The following is a 23,455-nucleotide window of genomic DNA, read 5'->3' as shown; positions in this document are numbered from 1 at the left end:
ATGTGGCGAAGTACATTATGCCCTTTTTCCCAGGTGAAAGGAGAGGTTTGCAGCAGCTGTGAGTGAAAGGGCCCTAACAGCCCTGTGTGCCTGTCCTTTGTAACGCAATCCCTATGCTAAGTGTACCTGTGTGTGGTACTTCCGGAAACACTCCCCTAAGAATAGGGCAGGGTGGTCAGGGCAATCAGGACAGAAATAGCGGGTGTCACGCCTTATTCCACTCCTGCTACAGACACGACATTTTTTTTCGGGGTGGCGGTCGGTTTGAGGTACCAGCAACGACACTGGGGAAATGTCGCTCGTGTAGACGGCTCACTACACTGGTGGTTGGGGCCACGGAACCTCCTGGATACAGGAGGTTCTCGATGATCTCTTTCTGAAATTTGAGGAAGGATCCTGTTCTCCCAGCCTTACTGTAGAGAACAAAACTATTATACATAGCCAATTGAATCAAATATACAGACACCTTCTTATACCAGCGTCTGGTGCGTCGGGAAACTAAATAGGGAGTCAACATCTGGTTATTGAAGTCCACCCCTCCCATGAGCGCATTATAGTCGTGGACTGAGAGGGGCTTTTCAATGACACGGGTTGCTCGTTCAATTTGGATTGTCGTGTCTGCGTGAATGGAGGAGAGCATGTAAACCGCGAGCAGTTCTTCGTTACACAAGGCAGCCCTCTCCCCCCTTGCAAGACGGGTGGTAACGAGCCACTGGGAGAAGCCCCGGCGACTAGGTCGCGCGGTGCCACAGCAGTCAATCTGTTCTAAAAACAAATGCCTGAAGAGGGGCACACTTGTGTAAAAATTGTCCACATAAAGATGGTACCCCTTGCCAAATAAGGGTGACACCAAGTCCCTGACTGTCTTCCCACTGCTCCCGAGGTAGTCAGGGCAACCGACCGGCTCCAGGGTCTGATCTTTACCCTCATAGACACTAAATTTGTGCATATAGCCTTGTGCGTATAGCCTGTGGCCCTTTCACAGAGCTTATACAATTTGACCCCATAAAATGTATAAGGGACTCGTCTATGCAGATGTTTTGCTCAGGGGTATACAAATCTGAAAATTTGGTGTTAAGGTGGTCTATGAGGGGCCGAATTTTGTGGAGCTGATCAAAAGCTGGGTCGCCTCTGGGACGAGAGGTGCTGTTGTCGCTAAAGTGCAGGAAACGCAGGATGGTCTCAAATCGTGTCCTGGACATGGCAGCAGAGAACATGGGCATGTGATGAATTGGGTTCGTGGACCAATATGACCGCAAGTCATGTTTTTTTGTCAGGCCCATGTTGAGGAGAAGGCCCAAAAAAGTTTTAAATTCGGAAACTTGGACGGGTTTCCACCGGAAAGACTGGGCATAAAAGTTTCCCGGGTTGGCGGCTATAAATTCAGTGGCATATCGGTTTGTTTCTGCCACGACTAAGTCCAAGAGCTCTGCAGTCAAGAACAGCTATAAAAAAAACAGTGCCGATCCGATCTGAGCTGTCTCAACCCGAACTCCAGACTGGGCGGTGAAAGGGGGAACTACTGGTGCGGCTGAAGTTGGGGGCTGCCAATCAGGGTTTGCCAGCACCTCAGGGACTCTAGGGACTCTACGAGCCTGTCTGTGTGGTGGCTGCGATGGGGGAACTAATGCACGTGCCACCGTACCAGCTTCAACTGCCCTTCTGGTGCTCGCCACTTCACCATGTTGTACGGCAGTGCTGGTACTAGGTCCAGGATGGGCTGCGCTGCTGGTGTATGCCTCACCACGTAATCCGACAGCGCCAGCCCCACTCTGCTGCCCTTGAAGCGGATCCTGCGCAACCTGTGGTCTAGCAAACACGGGGCCGGGTACGCCTGGTGGTATCAGGGACCTCAACCTCCTCGTCCGAACTTTGGGTCAGACTGCCACTGCTTTCTACAGGCTCATATTCTGACCCGCTGGATTCGTCAGATGAGGGTTCCCATTCCTCAACCGACTGGGTCAGAATCCTGTAGGCCTCTTCAGAAGAATACCCCCTGTTTGACATTTGGACTACTAAATTTAGGGGTATTCCCTGAGACTACCCAAGAAAAAAAGCAAGCCTGTCTTACAAATGGGAGGCTAGCAAAGTACAGGAAGCCACTGCGATTGATAAAAAATATCAAAACAGATTTTTTTATCCCCGCAGTGCGTGTAAAGTGAATGTGCAGTGATCAAAAAATAAATACATTTTTGTCACTGCGGCGGGGCGGGCGTGATCGCCGCAGCGCTTGTAAAATGATTGTGCAGTGATCAAAAAATAAATACATTTTTGTCACTGCGGCGGGGCGGATGTGGGTGAACGCACGTCTGGGCGACCGATCAGGCCTGATCGGGCAAACATTGCGTTTTGGGTGGAAGGCGAACTAAAGTGACACTAATACTATTATAGATCTGACTGTGATCAGTTCTGATCACTTACAGATACTATAAAAGTACCAATGCTGATTAGGCTATTTTCACACTTGCGTTCGGGGTTCCGCTTGTGAGTTCCGTTTGAAGGCTCTCACAAGCGTCCCGAACGCATCCGTACAGCCCCAATGCATTCTGAGTGGATGCGGATCCGCTCAGAATGCCTCAGTCTGGCTCCGCTTGGCCTCCGTTCCGCTCAGCAGGCGGACACCCGAACGCAGCTTGCAGCGTTCGGGTGTCCGCCTGGCCGTGCGGAGCCAAACGGATCCGTCCAGACTTACAATGTAAGTCAATGGGGAAGGATCCGTTTGAAGATGACACAATATGGTGCAATTTCAAACGGATCCGTCCCCCATTGACTTTCAATGCGTCTGACTAACTTTCACACTTAGTTTTTTTTCTGAAATATAATGCAGACGGATCCGTTCTGAACGGATACCATCATTTGCATTATAGGAGCGGATCCGTCTGTGCAGACACCAGACGGATCCGCTCCGAACGCAAGTGTGAAAGTAGCCTTAGCGATACGCTAATTAGCGAATCAGTGACTGCGGTGCGGTGGGCTGGGCGCTAACCGACGCTAACTACCTAACAAAGGGGCCTAAACTATCCTAAACCTAACCGTGAATACTAGTGGAAAAAAAAAGTGACAGTTTACACTGATCACTTTTTTCCCTTTCACTAGGTGATTGACAGGGTTGATCAAGGGGTTAATTGGGGTGATGGGGGGGGGGGTGATCTGGGGCTAAGTGTAGTGTTTGGTGTACTCACAGTGATGTGTGCTCCTCTGCTGGGACCAACCGACGAAAAGGACCAGCAGAGGAGCACAGAAGCCATTTAACACCCTATATTTATAAATATAAGGTGTTAGATGGCTTGTGATTCGATTTTTTTAAAATCACCAGCCTGCCAGCGACGATCATTGGCTGGCAGGCTGGTGACGAAATACTCCTCTAACATTTGCCGGCCCGCAATGCGCATGCGCGGGCCGGCTCTGCCTGAAATGTCGCGAGAGGACGCGCCGGCGCGTCCAAGAGGAATAAGCATGGGATATATGGGAGCTTGCCGAGCTCCAAAGCCGCCACCAAGTTACGGCCATTATCAGACACAACCATGCCTGGTTCTAGGTTGAGTGGTGAGAGTCACAGCTCAGTCTGTTCTCTTATCCCCTGCCACAACTCTGCCGCCGTGTGCTGTTTGTCACCTAGGCAGATCACCACGGCCTATTGCCGCTTCCCCACTGCAGTGCTACACTGCTTCCAGCTACCAACTAATGACTGACTGGTGCTGCACGCGGATACTTCGGAGGTGGAAGTGGAGGAGGAGGCGGAGGAGGAGAAGTGGGTGTTGGAGCCACTAACATAGGGGGTGGCGGAAACCGTGATGGAATTGGGGCCCGCAATCCTTGCCCCAGGGTACGAGTCGCTCCTGGACTCCACAACATTCACCCAGTGTGCCATCAGGGAAATGTAGTGGCCCTGGCCGAAAGCATTTGTCCATGTGTCCGTGGTTAAGTGGACCTTCCGAGTAACTGCGTTGATCAGGGAACATGTGATATTAAGGGACACATGTTGGTGTAAGGCTAGCACGGCACACCTTGAAAAATAGTGGCGGCTGGGGACTGCGTAACGAGGGACGGTCACCAACATCAGGCTGCTGAAGACCTCAGTGTCCACAAGCCTAAATGGCAACATTTCAAGGACCAGTAATTTGGAAAGCTGCGCATTTAGTGCTATGGCCTGTGGGTGGGTCTGGGTATTTGCGCTTGCGTTCAAATGCCTGGGGTAAGGACATTTGGATGCTGCGCTGGGACAGGGAAGTGGATGTGGTCGCTGATGGTGCTTGCAAAGGTCCAGGTGCAGGGCGGGAGGCATCCAGGCCTGCGCCTTCGACAGGGGATAGGCCAGCACGTAACATAGGAGAAGAAGAGGAGGCATTGGTGTGACCCGCAGACACAGATTGTGGACCCAGGCGTTCGGCCTACCTATTAGGGGATTTGGGGGATTTCTGTAAACTGCTACACCAGGGTAATAAATATTAAGATTTGTTTTGCTGTTAACCCTTGTTGTATCACAGAAAAATAATGGACTAAAATGAAAAATCTGCAAAAACAAATTTTTAAATATCACCTCCATTTTGTATTAATTAATGTGGAACTCCTAAAGGGTTAAAAGAGTTTATAAAATCAGTTTAGACTAATTTGAGGAGTGCAGTTTCTAAAATGGATTTATTTATGGGTGGTTTCTATTATGTAAGGCCCTCAAAGTTACTTCAGAACTGAAATGGTCCTCAAAAAAGTGGGTTTTATAAATTGTCTTGAAAATTTGATTCTAAAATTCTACGCCTTCAAATATTCCAAAAATAAAATAAAATAGACATAAAGTAGACATGTGGTGAATCTTGATGAATCACTATTTTTTGAGGTATCACTACCTGTCTTACAAGCAGAGAAATTCATATTAGAAAATTGCGAATTTTTTAAACATTTTCATTAAATTGTCACTTTTTTTTATAAATAAAGAAAAAAAAATATGGACACAAATTTACCTTACATGAAGTGCAATGTATCTCGGGAAAACAATCTCAGAATTGGTTAGATAAGTAAAAGCGTTCCAAAATTATTAGCATGTATGTAAATTGACACATTTCTGATTTGCAAAAACAGGCCCGAGCAGGACAATGAAAACTGGCCTGGGGTAGAAGGGGTTAAAGTGGGTTATTATTTATTTCAAAGCGCCATTAATCCCACAATAACATAGGGATACATAATATCAAAATACAATAAACATGAAACTATAAAGGTACTTTCACACTTGCGTTGTTGGATTCCGGCAGGTAGTTTGGTCGACGGCGTTGCCTGCCGGATACGGAAATCCATATGCAAACGGATAGCATTTGCATCCGGATTCGGGTACGGATACGGCTGACAAATGCATTGAAATACCGGATCCGTCTCTCCGGTGTCATCTAGAAAAACGGATCCGGTATTTTTCCCCCCACATTTTTAAAGGTCTGCGCATGCGCAGATCGGATCCGTCAATGCGGCACTAATATATTTAAATGGAAATTAATGCAGAATCCGACATTCCGGCAAGTGTTCCGGAAATTTGGCCGGATAAAAAAACGCAGCATGCTGCGATATTTTCTTTGTCCAAATACCGTGAAGATACTGAACGGATTGCTTTCCATTCAGAATGTATTAGGACAAACTGATGCATTTTTTTCCCGGTATTGAGCCCCTAGGACGGAACTCTATACCGGAAAACTTTAACGCTAGTGTGAAAGTACCCTTAACTAAATGGCACAGGTGGGGGGGGGGGGGGGGGGGAGGACCCTGCTCGCTAAGGCTTACAATCTACAAGAGGGTTAACAAGAACCTGAGATATTGATGGATATATTCTAGTTTTCCATGCTTCCATGGCCATGGCAATCTCTCAGTCATATCTATGTGCAGCACCACTACCCATTCTTCATTTATGGCCCCCAGCACCGGGCATGTCACACAGATATCTGCCTAGTCATTTCACTTCTCTGCATCCCACCGATCCTCCAGCTGTGACATTGCTTCCCACAGGACAGTGTCTCGCTCAGACCGGAGAGAAGGCTGGCACACTGCTAGGATTTATAAATATCTTCTTTTTTTTTTTTCTTGGAACGGTGACATTTTCTTTTTAACGGCTTCGTAGCACATTCTTCATGTGTATACAATCCTTATCTGCTGCGTCTAGTTATGGCGGAGAGCGAGCCTATGTCAGATAAATTACGTAGCAATTTGCACGACCAGTAAGTCCTTGGCACTGCAGCCTCCTGTGCATTTGTTATTTCCCATTTTATTTTGCCTGGGATTTATTATATATAAAACAAACTTTTTTTTGTTTGTTACTGGGGGGAGATTTCATTTCATCAACGTAATTAAGATCCTCCCATGTTCCACCCAAAAACCTTCTCATCACGTCCTGTCTTCAGGAGCAGAACCATGAGCTCCCTGTATGGAATCCTCTGCCTCCTCTCGGCTCTTGCAGCAACAAGTAAGTGAGACCTGAATTAGTTGTCTTTTCCTATTTAGTTGCTTTGTTTTATGGATTTATTCATATTATTATCAATGATAACAGTCATGCGTTGGACAGATCTTCCCTTTCTCCCGATCATGGTGTGAGCTGGGATATACTGAACATTATTCTCAGACGCCACTGATCTCATTAACAAAGCAAAATAAAGAAATGTAATGGCAAATTTTGTAATAAGTGACCAGTGTGCTGACTGTTTGACATCTTTTTTAGGTTGCTCTAACTGTTATGCGGGTATTTCTATAATGACACGATGCCCAACCAACAACAACGCTTGCCCATCAGGAGAGGAGTGCCCAGGTGGTACTGGTGAGTAATATCTCCCTCAAGGCTCTGTTCTGGTGCAGCAAACCCCTGAGGGCAGACAAAGCGGAGAAGGGGAATGGCGGTAGCTCTGACTAGATGATGATTGATGCTTAAAACACTCAACATAGAGAAAACCGACTTCATTCTCTTTCCCTCATATCATTCAAGCCCGTCACCATACTTGTTAATCGCAGTTATTGGCTCCACACTTTCTACCTTCACCCCTAAGCCTATATCACCTCTTACAGCCTCCACAAACATTTCTCATATATGGTCCTTCCTCAATCCCAAATCATCTAAAGTGCTAGTGCATGTCCTCATTATCTCCCGACTAGACTACTGCAACATCATCTTCGGTGGCCTCCCATCTCACACTAGTCTATCCCTTCAATCTATGTCCCCAGGATTATCTCCATAGAGCCAATTACATGTTATTGGAGGTCTCCTACAGCAGGTCAGAAATATACCATTGTGCAAATTATGACTGCTGTAGTTTTGCAAAAAAAAAAAACACTTTTATATGTTTGCAAATGAACTGTGAAAAGAGCCCAAGAGGAAGCAACATAGTGAACCAGTCACAGAGTAGAGCGGATGGCAACAGCAATGGCGGTAACAGCACAAGATGGTGGCAGTAGGAGAAGATGGCAACAGGTGTGTGGCATTAGGCAGGTGACAGCATTAACAGGGCCGGTTCCAGGTTCATGTGGGCCCTTGAGCAATAAATCTCAGTGGGCCCCCTTTTGGCATTTTTATACATTTAACCCTGTTGCTCCCACACTGTATAAAGACCCCCAGTGGCCTATATACAGTATAATGACACCCCAATGCCCTCACACACAGTGTAATAACCCCCAGTGGCCCTCCATTCAGAATAATGACCCACAGTCACCCCCGCCATTCATAATAATGACCCTCAGTGGCCCCCAAACTGGGGGTCATTATACTGAATGGAGGGTCATTGGCGATCATTATACTAAAAGGAGGGCACTGGGGTCATTATACTATGTAAGAGTCCTACTGTTAAAGGGGTTGTCCTCTTTTTACTACTGATGACCTATCCTCAGGATAGGTAATCAATATCAGATCGGCTGGGGTTCTCCGGCAACCCCGACAATCAGCTGTTTGAAGAGAGGGCAGCGCTCATATGAGAGCTGCCTTCTCTGCTCTGTTCACCTGCTTGTCGTAGAATTTGCAGTGATGAACAGGTAAACAGAGCAGAGAAGGCAGCGCTCATACAGAAAAAAAAAAAAAAGCGGACAACCCCTTCAAAGACATACTTGGAAAACATTACATACAGTGCTACAGAACATACAGGGTCATACAGCACCACATACCTCTTCCATCCAGGGACTTCTCTTCTCTGATGTAGATATTCTGTTTCCTCTTCTTCTCCTGTCAGACCACACCACTATGGTGACTTCTTTCAGCTGCACCTCGTCTCTGCAGAGTTTAACAAATAGACATCTTACTTTACGACTTTTCCATCACCCTCCCACCTTCTCAACACCCCATCCTGCCACCCCCAATACTGTGTCTGCTGTGCTTCCCAATACTTTCCTGCAGAAACAGTCTCCCTGAAAATACTGGTACCACACCCCTTTATATTGTGTGCTAGTACAAAATTCCCCCCTTCCTTTCAGATCAGACCCTAATATAAAACCCTAAATGAGATCCCCCCCATCTCAGACCAAACCCCCTTTAGACCTCTATGTCAGACCCCATATAAGACCCCAGTTTTAGACCTCAGATCAAACCCCCATTAGACCTCCATGTAAGACCCCAACCCAATATCAGACCTCAGATAAGACCCCCATTAGACCTCCAGACTCCCACTAGACCTTCAAGACCCCCATTATACCTCCAGACCCACATATCTGACCTCCATTAGACCTCCAGACCCCCAATCAGACATCCAGACCCCCCATAGACCACTCCAGACCCCCCAGTCAGACCTCCAGACCCCCCATAGACCACTCCAGACTCCCCAGTCAGACCCCCAGACCCCTATTAGACCTCCAGACCCCCCATAGACCACTCCAGACTCCCCAGTCAGACCTCCAGACCCCCCATAGACCACTCCAGACTCCCCAGTCAGACCTCCAGACCCCAACCCCCCATTAGAACTCCAGACCCCCATATCTGACCCCCCATTAGACCTCCAGACCCCCAAATAAGACCCCCATTAGACCTCCAGACTCCCACTAGATCTCCAGACCCCCATTATACCTCCAGACACACATATCTGACCCCCATTAGACCTCCAGACCCCCAATCAGACATCCAGACCCCCCATATACCACTCCAGACTCCCCAGTCAGACCTCCAGACCCCCCATAGACCACTCCAGACTCCCCAGTCAGACCTCCAGACCCCCCCAGTCAGACCGCCAGACCCCCCCCCCCCAGGTAGACCTCCAGACCCCCATTGAGACCTCTCCAGACCCCCCATTAGACCTTCATATCAGACCTCAGATCAGACTGTAAAATAATAAAGTAACTTACCTCTCCTGCCGCCACTATCCCTGTCCTGGCTTTCTTCTCTTCTCAGGGCCCACGCTGCAGTCACCTGACCTCCTGCAGCATCAGGTCAGAATGCGCTCTGTACGTCCTGACGCTGCAGGCAGCCAGGACACAGCAGCGTTGGAACTGAGAAGAGCAAGAAGGAGGAGGGGTAAGTACTGTACAGCGCTCACAGCGCTTCTCTCCCCCTCCTCCTGCAGACTAGTGAGAGCTTCCATTATGCAGACTATGCCGGCGCTCCAGCAATGAGCGTTTCTATCTGTATTGATGGAAGCGCTTATAGCAGCACAGTGGAAGCGGGTGTGCCAGGTGCCGACGCCAGCCCTGAGCAATAAAATAGTGGCTGAAGCAGGTGGGCAGAAGTAACGGGCCATTTTTCACAATGTTCTGGTGTGGCAGCACACTGCAGTCAGAACAATTCTGCCAGAATGATCTAGTCTAATGCATCAAGCACCAGTGTGTGTAATCCTGGCTGATCCACGGCTGATCCACGCCTGATTCACTTTTACAAAGGATAATCTCTCAACATTTTGTATTGAGTTCTTCTTGGGGTGACTATGGCCCCCGCCGCACTGTGCACCCACTCCAATGCCACACTGCTGGCCAGGCAGAAAAGCTTGTCCAGGACAAACTAGGTCAGTTGCAGCCACAAATCAAGTTTGGCTGCCTTGTAGAGACTCAAGACTTAAGTTGCTGCTGATGGAGCTGGTGCTGGTCCTGCCGCCCCACCCCCTGCAGCATTCATAGCAGTGGAGCGTAAGCTCAGGGCATCTCCCCTGAAAGACCTTCGTTATGATGGGCGATGGCACACATAGGCAGCGACCAACCGACTACATAGGATATCTTGATAGTAATTGAGATTATCATCCCTCTCAGTAGGTGGAAAAAAGGCTCCCATTTTGGCCCTGTAGGGGCCATAATTTGGCTGTTACTATACAAGCAACTGAGCATGCATCTGTCCATTTGCATAAGGTCCTCATGCTTCTCATCGTCCTCTCCTGTCACTTGGGCAGATAACTCACCTGTATACAATTCCTGGATGTTAATGTCCTCATCCTCCTCCTTGGCCAGTTCAGCCTCCATAGGGCCCAGGTGGCCATGAGATGTAGGTGCCACGTCTCCTGTCCACTGGCCAGTCAGATTTATCAACATCTGCTCAGGACGTGAAGGAGTGGAATGACATCATTCATCCTGTAGTCCTTTGGCCTCCTCAAAGGGCCTGAACAAACAGCATGTGTCACGCATGATTTAAAAGTAAAAGTAATGGTAAAGGTTTAAAAGTAAAGGTTTAAAAGTAAAACTAATATCAGGAAGTATTACTTTACTGAGAGAGTAGTGGATGCATGGAATAGCCTTCCTGCAGAAGTGGTAGCTGCAAATACAGTGAAGGGGTTTAAGCATGCATGGGATAGGCATAAGGCCATCCTTCATATAAGATAGGGCCAGGGGCTATCCATAGTACTCAGTATATTGGGCAGACTAGATGGGCCAAATGGTTCTTATCTGCAGACACATTCTATGTTTCTATGTTTCTATGATCTGCCACTGGCTAACATATAAGTTACACAGGGGAGTACTCCTGTCCACCTGCATTATCAAGAAATCATTCATAACCTTATTCTGCTTTAATAGTCGGTCCAACATGTGAAGGGTGGGGTTCCAACATGTGGAAATGTCACATATGAGGTGATGTTGGGGAACACCATTCTGCCTTTGCAGCTCAAGGAGGATGTGTTTTGCACACTAATAGTGACTGACGTGCATACATAGTTTACTGGCCATTATCAAGACATCTTGCAGTTGGATGGAAGACTTCAGGAACAGGGTTACAACCAGATTAAAGACGTGTGCCATGCATGACTGCTGGATGACTCTGACAGCTCTATCCTGTTTCTGCGGCTGCTGCTACCACCACCTCTTCTTTTGCCATTACTTCTGCTGGTTCCAACAACATTTTAGCCACTGTCCGTTGTTTTGGAGGGCCCTGGTACCTCTTTGTTAGACATACTGTACAGTAACTTTATATGTAAATAAGTTATTCAATATCAATAACAGTAGTATTGGACACCATATTCACCCCAATTTAAGAATCAAAGTCTTATCTATGAAACAAGGTGTACACCCCAATGACAGTTAAATTGGCTTAATCACCCCAATTTGAAAATGAAGGCATAATAGAATTGCTTGTCTAATAAACAAGGTGGACACCCCAATAGCAGCTATATTATTCAGCTTATTCAGCTCAATTTGAGAATCAAGGCCTAATGGAATTGCTTATCTATTAACCAAGGTGGGCACCCCGAAAACAGTTATATTACATAGGTTATTCAACCAAATTTGAGAATGAAGGTATAATAGAATTGCTTATCTATTACTCAAGGTGGGAACCCTGATATCAGTTATATTAGACAGCTTATTCACCTCAATTAGAGAATGCAGGCATAATATAATTGCTTATTAAGCAAGGTGAACACCATTTAATTAGATACTTCTGTACCAGACTTATAGATGTACAGTACATGCAGTGACATAGGGTTTGGGGAGGCGGTTGCCCCTGGTGTCAGGCAGTAGAGTAGATTCCTGACCCCCTGCAATTCAGCCTCATAGGCTTCAGGCCACTAGGCCAGACATCTATGAGGCAGTAGAAGGGCACAGGCAGGTAGGGACCTGCGACTCACAATATAACATGACATTCCTAGGTCATGTGGTTTAAAAGCTGGTGTGTAGCACTGGCAGGCTGTAAGCAGAGAAGGAGCGGCCCAGATTTTTCCCCACGAGTACAAGGCAGGGATGGCTTTTTGGGATAAATAATGCTGGCTAGGAATCTTCTTGCGAGGCTGATCGCACACCATTAGCTCCCTAAAGACAGCAGATTCAACTACATGGTACAGCAGCAACTGCACCATCAGCAACTTGGCCAGGCGGGAATAAAGCTTGTGCATCATCGGATTTCTGGGTATCTAGAGTAGTTTACTGGCCGCGTTTTTCATTATCGATTTCAGACAAGGAAGCAGAGCGGGAGGAGGAGTCTGAGCGGGAGAAGTGGAAAAGAAAGATGAAGATGTGAAAGACATCATACTTCCCCCACAAGAGGGATCGGTAGAAGGAGGAAACAACTGCTATGGTGGCTGGCTGCCACCTCTGTTTGCCAATGGGATGTGGTGATGCCACTTTATGTGGTTCAATGGAGTTGTGGTACTTACATTTGTGTCTGCCGGCCCACATTTTACTTTGTGCTTACACAAGACAATGCTGTTATCTCCCAGGTCCTATCCAGCACACAATCATCCTCAAGGCCCTCATCCTTCCTTTTGCTTCTATCAGACTTTGGGATATCATGGTGGGATCTTTGGCACCCCTCTCCTGCTCTTCAACGACTGTCAATGTCACTGTCCGAACTCCAATAGAGCGGCTATAGAGGCCACTAATACTACTACTACTACTACTACCACGGACACGACTAAGCCTTGGGTCTGCAGCCTCCACCTACTCTTCAGGGCAGTACAAACACTGACTGCTTTCACACAAGTCATCAACAAGCAGACTTTCTTGCTTATCTGCCATTGTGCATGGTGGGGTTTTCTTGGCGCTTCTTCGGAAAAAATAAGGTGCCCCTCTAATAAGGGGCAGTGAAGACTGGGGGACTCCACTGAAAGCCTTCTTTGGGGCTGCAAGGAGGAGAAGCAGGAGGAACGCTGTGACTTCTGGCTCCACGGCATGGTGTCCAATACTGACATCACCTCCACGTGATCATGCTGTGACTCTTTCTCCTGAGCTATAATATTGCGCCTTTCAAAAGCCAGAAGGGACAACTGTGGCCGACTACTATTACTACTACTACTTCTGACCGGATAGTTTGTGCTGCTACTACCCCCATTCTGGCTCTGGGTCTTCTGTTTGGAACCCTTCCATAGCCCGAACATGTTTCGGCCTGTTAGATAATGTTGTGCACTATCCTGTTTATTGGTGTAGTAAATGCATATATACAGTAAAGACCAAAAGTTTGGACACACCTTCTCATTCAAAGAGTTTTCTTTATTTTCATGACTATGAAAATTGTAGATTCACACTGAAGGCATCAAAGCTATGAATTAACACATGTGGAATTATATACATAACAAACAAGTGTGAAACAACTGAAAATATGTCATATTCTAGGTTCTTCAAAGTAGCCACCTTTTGCTTTGATTACTGCTTTGCACACTCTTGGCATTCTCTTGATGAGCCGCAAGAGGTAGTCCCCTGAAATGGTTTTCACTTCACAGGTGTGCCCTGTCAGGTTTAATGGGTGGGATTTCTTGCCTTATAAATGGGGTTGGGACCATCAGTGGCGTTGAGGAGAAGTCAGGTGGATACACAGCTGATAGTCCTACTGAATAGACTGTTAGAATTTGTATTATGGCAAGAAAAAAGCAGCTAAGTAAAGAAAAACGAGTGGCCATCATTACTTTAAGAAATAAAGGTCAGTCAGTCAGCCGAAAAATTGGCAAAACTTTGAAAGTAAGGGCTATTTGACCATTAAGGAGAGTGATGGGTGCTGCGCCAGATGACCTGGTCTCCACAGTCACCGGACCTGAACCCAATCAAGATGGTTTGGGGTGAGCTGGACCGCAGAGTGAAGGCAAAAGGGCCAACAAGTGCTAAGCATCTCTGGGAACTCCTTCAAGACTGTTGGAAGACCATTTCAGGGGACTACCTCTTGAAGCTCATCAAGAGAATGCCAAGAGTGTGCAAAGCAGTAATCAAAGCAAAAGGTGGCTACTTTGAAGAACCTAGAATATGACATATTTTCAGTTGTTTCACACTTGTTTGTTATGTATATAATTCCACATGTGTTAATTCATAGTTTTGATGCCTTCATAGTCATGAAAATAAAGAAAACTCTTTGAATGAGAAGGTGTGTCCAAACTTTTGGTCTGTACTGTATATGCTGCTAATTTGAATATAATGAACAACCCAAAAACAATAAAATAATTGATTATAAATATGTGACTATAGGCAAATGGATTTGGGTCTAAATTTGTTATCAGTGATGAGCGACAGGGGCAATATTCGAATTTGCAATATTTCGCAAATTTTTGTGCGAATATTCGTCATATATTCGCAAATTCGAGAATTCGTGTTTTCCAGTCATTATTTTCTTGATTGCGAAAATCGGCAATCAGAAAATTTGCGATCAGCACTACTCCTAAAGTCAAATATATTACAGCCTTCTCATTGGCCCACAAGCAAGAAGCAGTGAGGGATCATGGGTACTGATGAAAAAAATCTAGAATATTTTGCGATTACGAAGATATAGCACTATATTCTAGATATTCGCGAATTCTCGAAGTGCCAGTATTTGCAATAAAAATTTGCGATCGCGATCAACACAATTCGCTATCACTTCCAGATACTTTTGTGTGCTGCCCTATTGGTGTAGTAATCACGTATATATTGTGAGGTGTAGCTTTCTTTCCGGGATCATCCTCACAAATACCTTCGCAGACAACAGGTTTTTCATGTCCCAACTCGTGCTTTATTGCGACACAAGCACAAGCAAACGATACAAAACAAAATGAAAGCCTGCCGGCTATGCACTACCTAAACACAGTATATCCCTGACTCACCTAAGTCACCGTTCACATACACGTGAACCCATGCGACTTTCCCCAGCCTAATGTCAATCAGCCTCCTGGCTGTTTCAACACCGGTGTCTTTTGGAGAATTGTTGTCTAGTCGTCCGCCCGACGCTGACCATGCGACCTTTTTCCCTAGGCGTCGCAGGACCCCCCAAACCTCAGGCTAATCCCAGCCTCGTGGTCTCTCAGCGCTTTCAGCTCAGACCACACACAGAACCACTCCAGGCTTCTGTACAACAGAAGACACACTCCTCTCACTTTGAGTACAGCTTTATGCTCCGTTGATTGTGGCACCTGTTGCTGCCTCAGCCCTGACCACTGATAATAAAGATATAGATAATCCTGCCATTCCTCTCTCCTAACAGCCATGAGGCCTGTCACTGTCTCACAATATGTTGCTAGTTTGAATGTAATCAGTTTCCAATAAAAACTAAAATTGATTGGAAATATGTTTCTGAACACAGAAATAAAGGGAAACCGATTTATGCCTAAATGTGTTATCCCTCACAGATACTTTTGTGTGCTGGCCTGTGTATTGGTGTTGATCACCTACATAAAACAAGTCCTAAAAAAAAGATTCTAACAATGTGGAAATAGAATTCATGGAAGCTGACAATTGAGGCTTGATGAGTAAATAGAATTCACAGAGGCCTGATGCTCAATTTCTCATTATTACTCACATGTGGATTGCTGCCCTACCCTGTGTCTTCCACTAATGAAATATTTATGCTGGTTAAATTAAATTTAATAAGTCCTAAAACTTGACAGAGGCTTGACGCTCAATTTCAACTTAACACACATAGGTAGATTGCTGCCACATCATGGGTATCGCGGTAGTAATCATATATATATATATATATACTGCTTAATTAAATGGAGATCCACCCAAAAAATATAATTGCAACAGTGTGGAAACAGAAAATTTGTAAACGTCCGACTAAGTCTTGACACTCAATTTCCACTTAACACACACAAGTAGATTTCTGCCACACCATGGGTATTGCTGCAGTAATCATGTATATACAGTACAGACCAAAAGTTTGGACACACCTTCTCATTCAAAGAGTTTTCTTTATTTTCATGACTATGAAGGCATCAAAACTTTGAATTAACAAATGTGGAATTATATACATAACAAACAAGTGTGAAACAACTGAAAATATGTCATATTCTAGGTTCTTCAAAGTAGCCACCTTTTGCTTTGATTACTGCTTTGCACACTCTTGGCATTCTCTTGATGAGCTTCAAGAGGTAGTCCCCTGAAATGGTCTTCCAACAGTCTTGAAGGAGTTCCCAGAGATGCTTAGCACTTGTTGGCCCTTTTGCCTTCACTCTGCGGTCCAGCTCACCCCAAACCATCTCGATTGGGTTCAGGTCCGGTGACTGTGGAGGCCAGGTCATCTGGCGCAGCCCCCCATCACTCTCCTTAATGGTCAAATAGCCCTTACTTTCAAAGTTTTCCCAATTTTTCGGCTGACTGACTGACCTTTATTTCTTAAAGTAATGATGGCCACTCGTTTTTCTTTACTTAGCTGCTTTTATCTTGCCATAATTTCTTGACTAACAGTCTATTCAGTAGGACTATCAGCTGTGTATCCACCTGACTTCTCCTCAACGCAACTGAGGGTCCCAACCCCATTTATAAGGCAAGAAATCCCACTTATTAAACCTGACAGGGCACACCTGTGAAGTGAAAACCATTTCAGGGGACTACCTCTTGAAGCTCATCAAGAGAATGCCAAGAGTGTGCAAAGCAGTAATCAAAGCAAAAGGTGGCTACTTTGAAGAACCTAGAATATGACATATTTTCAGTTGTTTCACACTTGTTTGTTATGTATATAATTCCACATGTGTTAATTCATAGTTTTGATGCCTTCAGTGTGAATCTACGATTTTCATAGTCATGAAAATAAAGAAAACTCTTTGAATGAGAAGGTGTGTCCAAACTTTTGGTCTGTACTGTATGTTGCTCAATTAAATGGAAACCTCCAAAAAATGTAAATTGTGACCATGAGGAAACTTAAAATATATAAATGGATGACTGAGGCTTGACGCTCAATTTCAACTTAATACACACAGGTAGATTGCTGCCACACCGTGGGTATTGCTCGAGTATCAATGTAATGTATATACATTATATATACTGCTTAATTATATTGAACCCCACAAAAAAGGATTTTTATAAAAATTGGGGGAAAAATGAGTGTTTGCTTGCAGGTATCTGCTTTTGAGTTGCACTTGCACTTCTGATAGCAGGCACAGCCAGGCACACCGTCCCTGGCTCCCTAAGATTGTTTTTCCTGGCAGAAATTCTAATACCTAACCATCTTCACTCACAGCACAGCACAGCACAGAAAGGCATTCTTCTAGGACCCTCACTGCCTCATGCATCACTAATTGGCTCATCCAGGCTGTCTGCGAGCCTGTGAGAAAATCAGGTCAAGCCCACCCCCCACTTCCTCTCAGGGTGATGTGAGGTATTTTTTTCCCCCTGACATGTGCCCTAAAATGGTCACTACACACCATTTTAGTGGATTTGTCTGAAATGAACTTGGAAAGATTCAGGTTCATCTGCCATCCAAAGAATAGCAAAGTTCAGACAGAACTCAGTTTGGTTGCTCATTCTTTGAGCTCATTCAGGTAAAGGTATGTGTTTTTTAAGGATCCGCAAAACACGGCGGTGTACATCATGCATTTTTCAGAACGCACACAGCAATGCCTAGAAGAGCCTATTCTTCTCCTCAATTGCAAACAAGAATAGGAGATGCTCTAACTTTTTTTGCAGGGCCATGGAACGGAAGTACGGATGCCTAAAGCACACAGTGTGCTGTCGACATCTTTTGCGGCCCCATTGAAATGAATGGGTCTGCATCCATTCCGCAAAATTGATTAAGGGCTTTGATATAGCTGCTTCTACAAAATACTGATTGAGGGCTGCGACATACCTGCTTCCACAAAATACTGATTGAGGGCGGCGATATACCTGCTTCCACAAAATACTGGTTAAGGGGTTTGATATTCCTGCTTCCACAAAATACTGATTGAGGGCTGCAATATACCTGCTTCCACAAAATGCTGATTGAGGGCTGCGATATACCTGCTTCCAAAAAATACTGATTGAGGGCTACGATATACTCGCTTCCACAAAATACTGCTCTTCTCTAGGGACTTAGACTCAGGGTAATTTTGAAAATGACAGGCCGTTCAGTAACAGGCTGTTTCGCAGGGATGGTAGGGGTCGGGCAGGTGCACCAGGCCGGAGCCTAAGTGGGAAGTTGGAGAAGGCGCATGCGATTACTTCAAAGGGCGCACCAGAGTTGATTGAGTGGCCCGCTCACCCTTCCGCTTCTGCACCCTCCTCATCCTCTGTATCTGCACCCTCCTCACTCTCTGCTGTGTGCACCCCCAAAGACACCACCACCACCACCTTAGACCCTCCACTCGAGTCAGAGGAATTATTTTCCCATCCATTCCCAGACCTTACTGATGCGCAGCCATTCTTGACATCAGATGAGGAAGAGGAGGTAGCAATGGCTGCCACCCAGCGGTCTGACGACAGTACCCATATCAGCCCAAGGAGGGAGGTCCCCACTGTTGCTGCCTACTCTGAGATCTAAAATGTCAGTGGTGGTGAAGGTGACGATGATGACGTGACGATGGACGTCACATGGGTGCAAACACGAGAGGAAGAGGAGGGGAGTTCAGAGGGAGAGACGGAGCAGCAGAGAGGGAAGAGAAGAAGGAGAAGCAGGCAGAGCTCGCATGGCACAGGAGGCAAAAAGCAGACTGCAAATGTATCTGGAGTGAGCCATCCACCATGCACATTAACTTCAGGTGCTACCAGGATGCCGGCACATGGCTCCGCAGTGTGGGCTTTTTTTAACGTGTCTGCTGCTGACAATAGTGTTGGCATCTGCAGCCTGTGCTGTCAACACATAAATTGCGGTATGCCCAACACTCACCTAGGGACGACCGCCTTAAGAAGGCACCTGGCCTCCCATCACCGAGCCCAGTGGGAGCAACGCAGTCAGAACCCACAAGCCACACTCGCGGCGCTCCATGTCCTGCCTCTTCTCCTCTCTCCTCCCATTTGTCCTCCACTCCACCTTCCACTGTGCCGTTGTCGCGTTCATCTGGCAGAAGGCAGGCTTCCGTGGCCCAAATTTTCGAGCATAAAAAGTTGATGACTTGGATAACCCTCTTGCCCAACAGCTGACCGCTGGCTTCTCGGAACTGCTAGCCAACTACTGCCATATAAACTGATAGACTCGGAGTCCTTTAGAAAATTTGTGGCCATTGGCACACCACAATGGAAGGTCCCCGGAAGGAAACATTTCTCCCAGAAGGGCAACCCTGAACTATATGGCAACGTTCAGCGGCAAGTTAATATATCTCTGGCACACAGTGTCGGTGCCAAGATACATCTGACCGCAGACATGTGGTCTAGCAAACACAGGCAGAGAAGGTACTTAACTTTTACTGCCCACTGGGTGAACCTTCTGATGGCCTTCAAACATGTAACCCGTGGCTCCCGTGTGGATTTGGTGTTACTGCCAAGGATTGCATGCAGGCCTGCCTCTTCTTCTCCTCCTCCGTCTCCTCCTCAGCTAACTCCTTATTTTCCACTGCTACCGCCTATTCTGCTGCGCCCCCCCCAAGCTCCTCATAACCTATTTGACATCCCAGGTGAGACGTTGCCATGCTGTTGTGCCTGGAAGCCAAGAGCCACACCTGTCCTGCACTGCTTTCAGCTCTGCGGTCACAGGCCAATCAGTGGCTAACCCCACTTAATTTGACAGTTGGTAAAGTGGTGTCGACAACGGTGCCAATCTGCTGAGCGCGCTGAAACTTTAGGAGTAGTGCTTATTGCAAATTTTCATATTGCGAATTGTTTATCGCAAATTTTCCAATTGCTGATTTTCACAATCAAGAAAACAATGACTGGAGATCACGAATTCGCGAATATATGACAAATTTTTGCCTAAATATTCGCGAAATATCGCAAATTCGAATATTGCCCCTGCTGCTCAGTGGCTGCTCATGCTCAACACATGCAGACTTCTGCAGCCATTTGATGAGATCACCAAACTGGTCAGTCACAGCCAGGGCACCATCAGTGACATCATACCTTATGCCTTCTTTCTGAAGCGTGCATTGCGTCATGTAATTGATCAAGCCATCGAGGAGCAGGAGCTGGAAGATGAGGAAGTCGTAATACTGAATGAATTCCCACGGGGTCTACTCCATCTGAGACAAGCAGGAGTCTTAAGAGGAGGATAGTGGCTGGGGAGAAGAGGAAGAGGAGCAAGAAGAGCAGGCATTGAGGGGGACTTTAAACTTTTCGGGGACCCCTGGTGTTGTCCGTGGCTGGAGGGAGGAGACAGAGGACAACATGCTCCTGGGAGATGAGCAGGAGCTAGTGTGCTCCACCGCTTCCAATTTAGTGCAAATGGGGGCCTTCATGCTCCAGTGTTTGAAGAGGGACCCCCCCTATAAAAGCATAAAGGGCAAGCACCAGTATTGGGTGGCAACGTACTTAGACGCCCCGGTACAAACACAAAATGGCGGACATGTTACCAGCATCACAGAGGGCTGTCAGAATGCAGCATTTTCAGGCCTTGCTGCGAGAGATGCTGCATTCTGCTGTTGCGGGCACTGGCAGAGGAAATTCCATACACAGCGAAACAGTTGCGGGTAACAATCCTACCGCACATGCAAGAGGGCGGTTTAAAGATGTGTTGGTCACTTCGGATATGAGATCATTCTTGCAGCCAACATCGACAGCCGCCCTCCGGATCCAGCCTCAGGGAATGCCTAGACTGACAGGTGTTTGACTACATCGGGTTAACGGCCTATGTGAACGCTCTGAGAAGCAAGGTACCCTTGGACTACTGGGTGTGCAGGCTTGACCCCTAGCCAGAGCTGGCACAATTTGACATGGAACTCTTGGCTTGCCCCTCGTCGAGTGTCCTATCCGAAAGGAAGGTCAGCGCAGCAGGGTGGATCATGACCGATAAGTGCACTCGCCTAGCTCACGACAGTGTGGACTACCTCACATTTCTAAAAATGAATGAGGCATGGATCTCGGAGGAATTCAACACCTGTGATGACCGCGTGTAATAGAATTTTCTCATGCCAGCCCACATATATTCACCACGACCCAGAACAAAGAATGGTCCTTATCTTATGTATATACAGCACCATATAAAGCCTTTTCTGTCCAGTGAATGCCTATTTTTGGGAGCCTCTACTCCAGTGGCCTACAGTAAAAAACAATTCCAGTGACCGCCTAATGTACCTCCAGCCACATAATTACAAGTTCTTTTCTTTTAGGTCAATGTCTAATTTTGGGGGCCTGTACTGGCCTACAGTAAAATCTGTATCCAGTGACCGCCTAATGTACCTTCAGCCAACTAATCACACGTTCTTTTCTGTCAGGTTAATGCCTAATTTTTGTGGCCTGTACTGGCCTACAGTAAAATTTTTATCCAGTGACTGCGTAATGTACCTCCAGCCACATAATCACAAGATCATTTCTGTCAGGTGAATGCCTAATTTTTGTGGCCTGTACTGGCCTACAGTAAAAATTTTATCCAGGGACCGCCTAATGTACCTCCAGGCAAATAATCACAATGTCAAGTGCCGGAGGTCCCGGGGGTACCTTCAGGATGCATTGCGAGCAAGGCGTGGACAAGGCATCGCAAAGAAAGGGCATTCCCCCTCCGGGGAACACATGGAACCCTCTTCCGAAGGTGAACCTGGAGCCAACTGGAGCCGACTAGGAGCGCAGCCATCTTAACATGAACATAGAATAGAAACATGAACAGGCAAAGTGAGGTACAAGACATGGAACGGAACAGCAGACAACAATGCAGAACCAGGCAGCCCATACCGAGATGTAGATGGCAGGACAAAGCAAAGGCAAAACCTGGCAAAGCAAAACATAGGCAGACATGACAGAGCCAAAAGTGCATGACACCCACCGCGCATGGACAAGGACAGACATGAACAAAGACATAGCAGGGTACAGACACCCTCAAGGCATGGCATGGTGTGGCATGGACAGGAAGAGCAGAAACATAGCAGGGTACTGGACAGTCTGAATTAACAGTACTGACCCCCAGAATGCACACGAGAACAGGAACAGACTGAATTAACAGAACTGACCACAAGAGATGCAGACTGAGCCCTGAACCTCCACGGCGAAAGACAGAAGTAGCAGCCTAGCGAGCGCACCTAGAAGGACACACCCAGAAAACGAAGAGGGAGAATGACCCCATCAGAACCAAGCAGGAGGTACCTAATCAGGTCAGGGGTGAGAGGGGGCACAAACCACGTCATGGCGATCTGCATCTTGGCACACAAGTTCTGTTCTGTCAGGTGAATGCCTAATTTTTGGGGCCTGTACTCCCGTGGCCTAAAATAAAATTTATCTAGGCTCCAGCAGGGCACATTTTTGAGAATTTTCCTTTAAGACACATAAAAATGGCCCCTGATTCAAATACATATTTTTTGTGGGAATTGTTGCCAATGATCCACCTCTGGTATGTCACTGTCCATGTTGTGGGACTATTTGTGCACTTCTAGTAAGTATTTGGTGGCTGCAAATATGACCTGAAGGTTTTTCAGGTTCGCTTGCCATTAAAGTCAATGGGGCCCGCCACGAACGAGTGTGGTATGTGAACATTTGATCGCGAACGTGCATTCGCTTTCTTGAATCGTCCCGGCTAATGTTCGTCCATCACTACATATAAATACAGTCATGTGAATGAGCCTTTAGTCTACGGTGTCCTGTAAAAAAAAAATTATATCAAATACATGTAGGTTGGCTCAGAAATGAATCAAATAGTTATTTGCTAAAGCCCCATTGCTAAAACTGGAAAATTGGCCTGCTAAGGAAGTGCTGTAAACACTCTGATAATAAAGCCACACTGCATACACATTTATATATTATATTGTGACTGGCTAAGTCCTGTCCAGCACTGTGCTAAGGGGAAGTTGTCTGTGAAGGTTCTCATTTATCCAGGTCATGGTATATCTGTAAAGAATAAATCAAGGCAACTGGACGTACTGTAGATTTCTTGAAAACGTTTCACTCGTTCTTCCAACAAGCTTTCTCAATTCTGAGGGGAAGTTGTTCGGGAAGGGGGAGAAATTTAAAAATTTGCTATTAGTGTCTAGTCAGGTCTAGTTATATCTCTGAATGAGGTCATACATTGTAAGGTCCCCTGCACACAGGCATCTGAGCTGCTGTTTTTTGTCACACAAAAAAACCCACTATAGAAACAACTTGCATTTTTTCCTATTACACATACGGATTTTAGGACTTTGTAGCCAAACTATAGTCTAGTTGGAATGTGATGATCATCTCCATCACTGCATGACAATGCTTGACTTGACACATATGATGAAAAGGGGAGTGGGAGCAAAGCTGTGCCCTGCTGCAATTGGGGACAGGATGCTGTCCATGGAGGAGTTGGCAGAAAGGACAGATAAGTGTCTAGTGGTGGACCCAGGTTGAAACCAACAAT

General features: G+C 46.3%; 1 protein-coding gene across 2 annotated transcripts in view; it reads left to right on the top strand.

Moving 5' to 3' along the window:
- The first annotated feature begins 6,380 nt into the window (after positions 1–6,380).
- The window catches only part of LOC120992361, a 100,727-nt gene continuing 83,652 nt past the window's right edge, over positions 6,381–23,455 (top strand). For both annotated transcript variants that reach the window (XM_040421301.1, XM_040421291.1), the window contains exons 1-2: positions 6,381–6,439; positions 6,692–6,787. In XM_040421301.1, the coding sequence (XP_040277235.1) occupies positions 6,388–6,439; positions 6,692–6,787 (148 nt within the window). In that variant the 5' untranslated portion in view covers positions 6,381–6,387. The remainder of the gene's footprint in view (positions 6,440–6,691; positions 6,788–23,455) is intronic.

Source organism: Bufo bufo, chromosome 1, assembly GCF_905171765.1.
Source record: "Bufo bufo chromosome 1, aBufBuf1.1, whole genome shotgun sequence".
NCBI lineage: Eukaryota > Metazoa > Chordata > Amphibia > Anura > Bufonidae > Bufo > Bufo bufo.
This window is presented reverse-complemented; position numbering and strand designations above follow the sequence as displayed.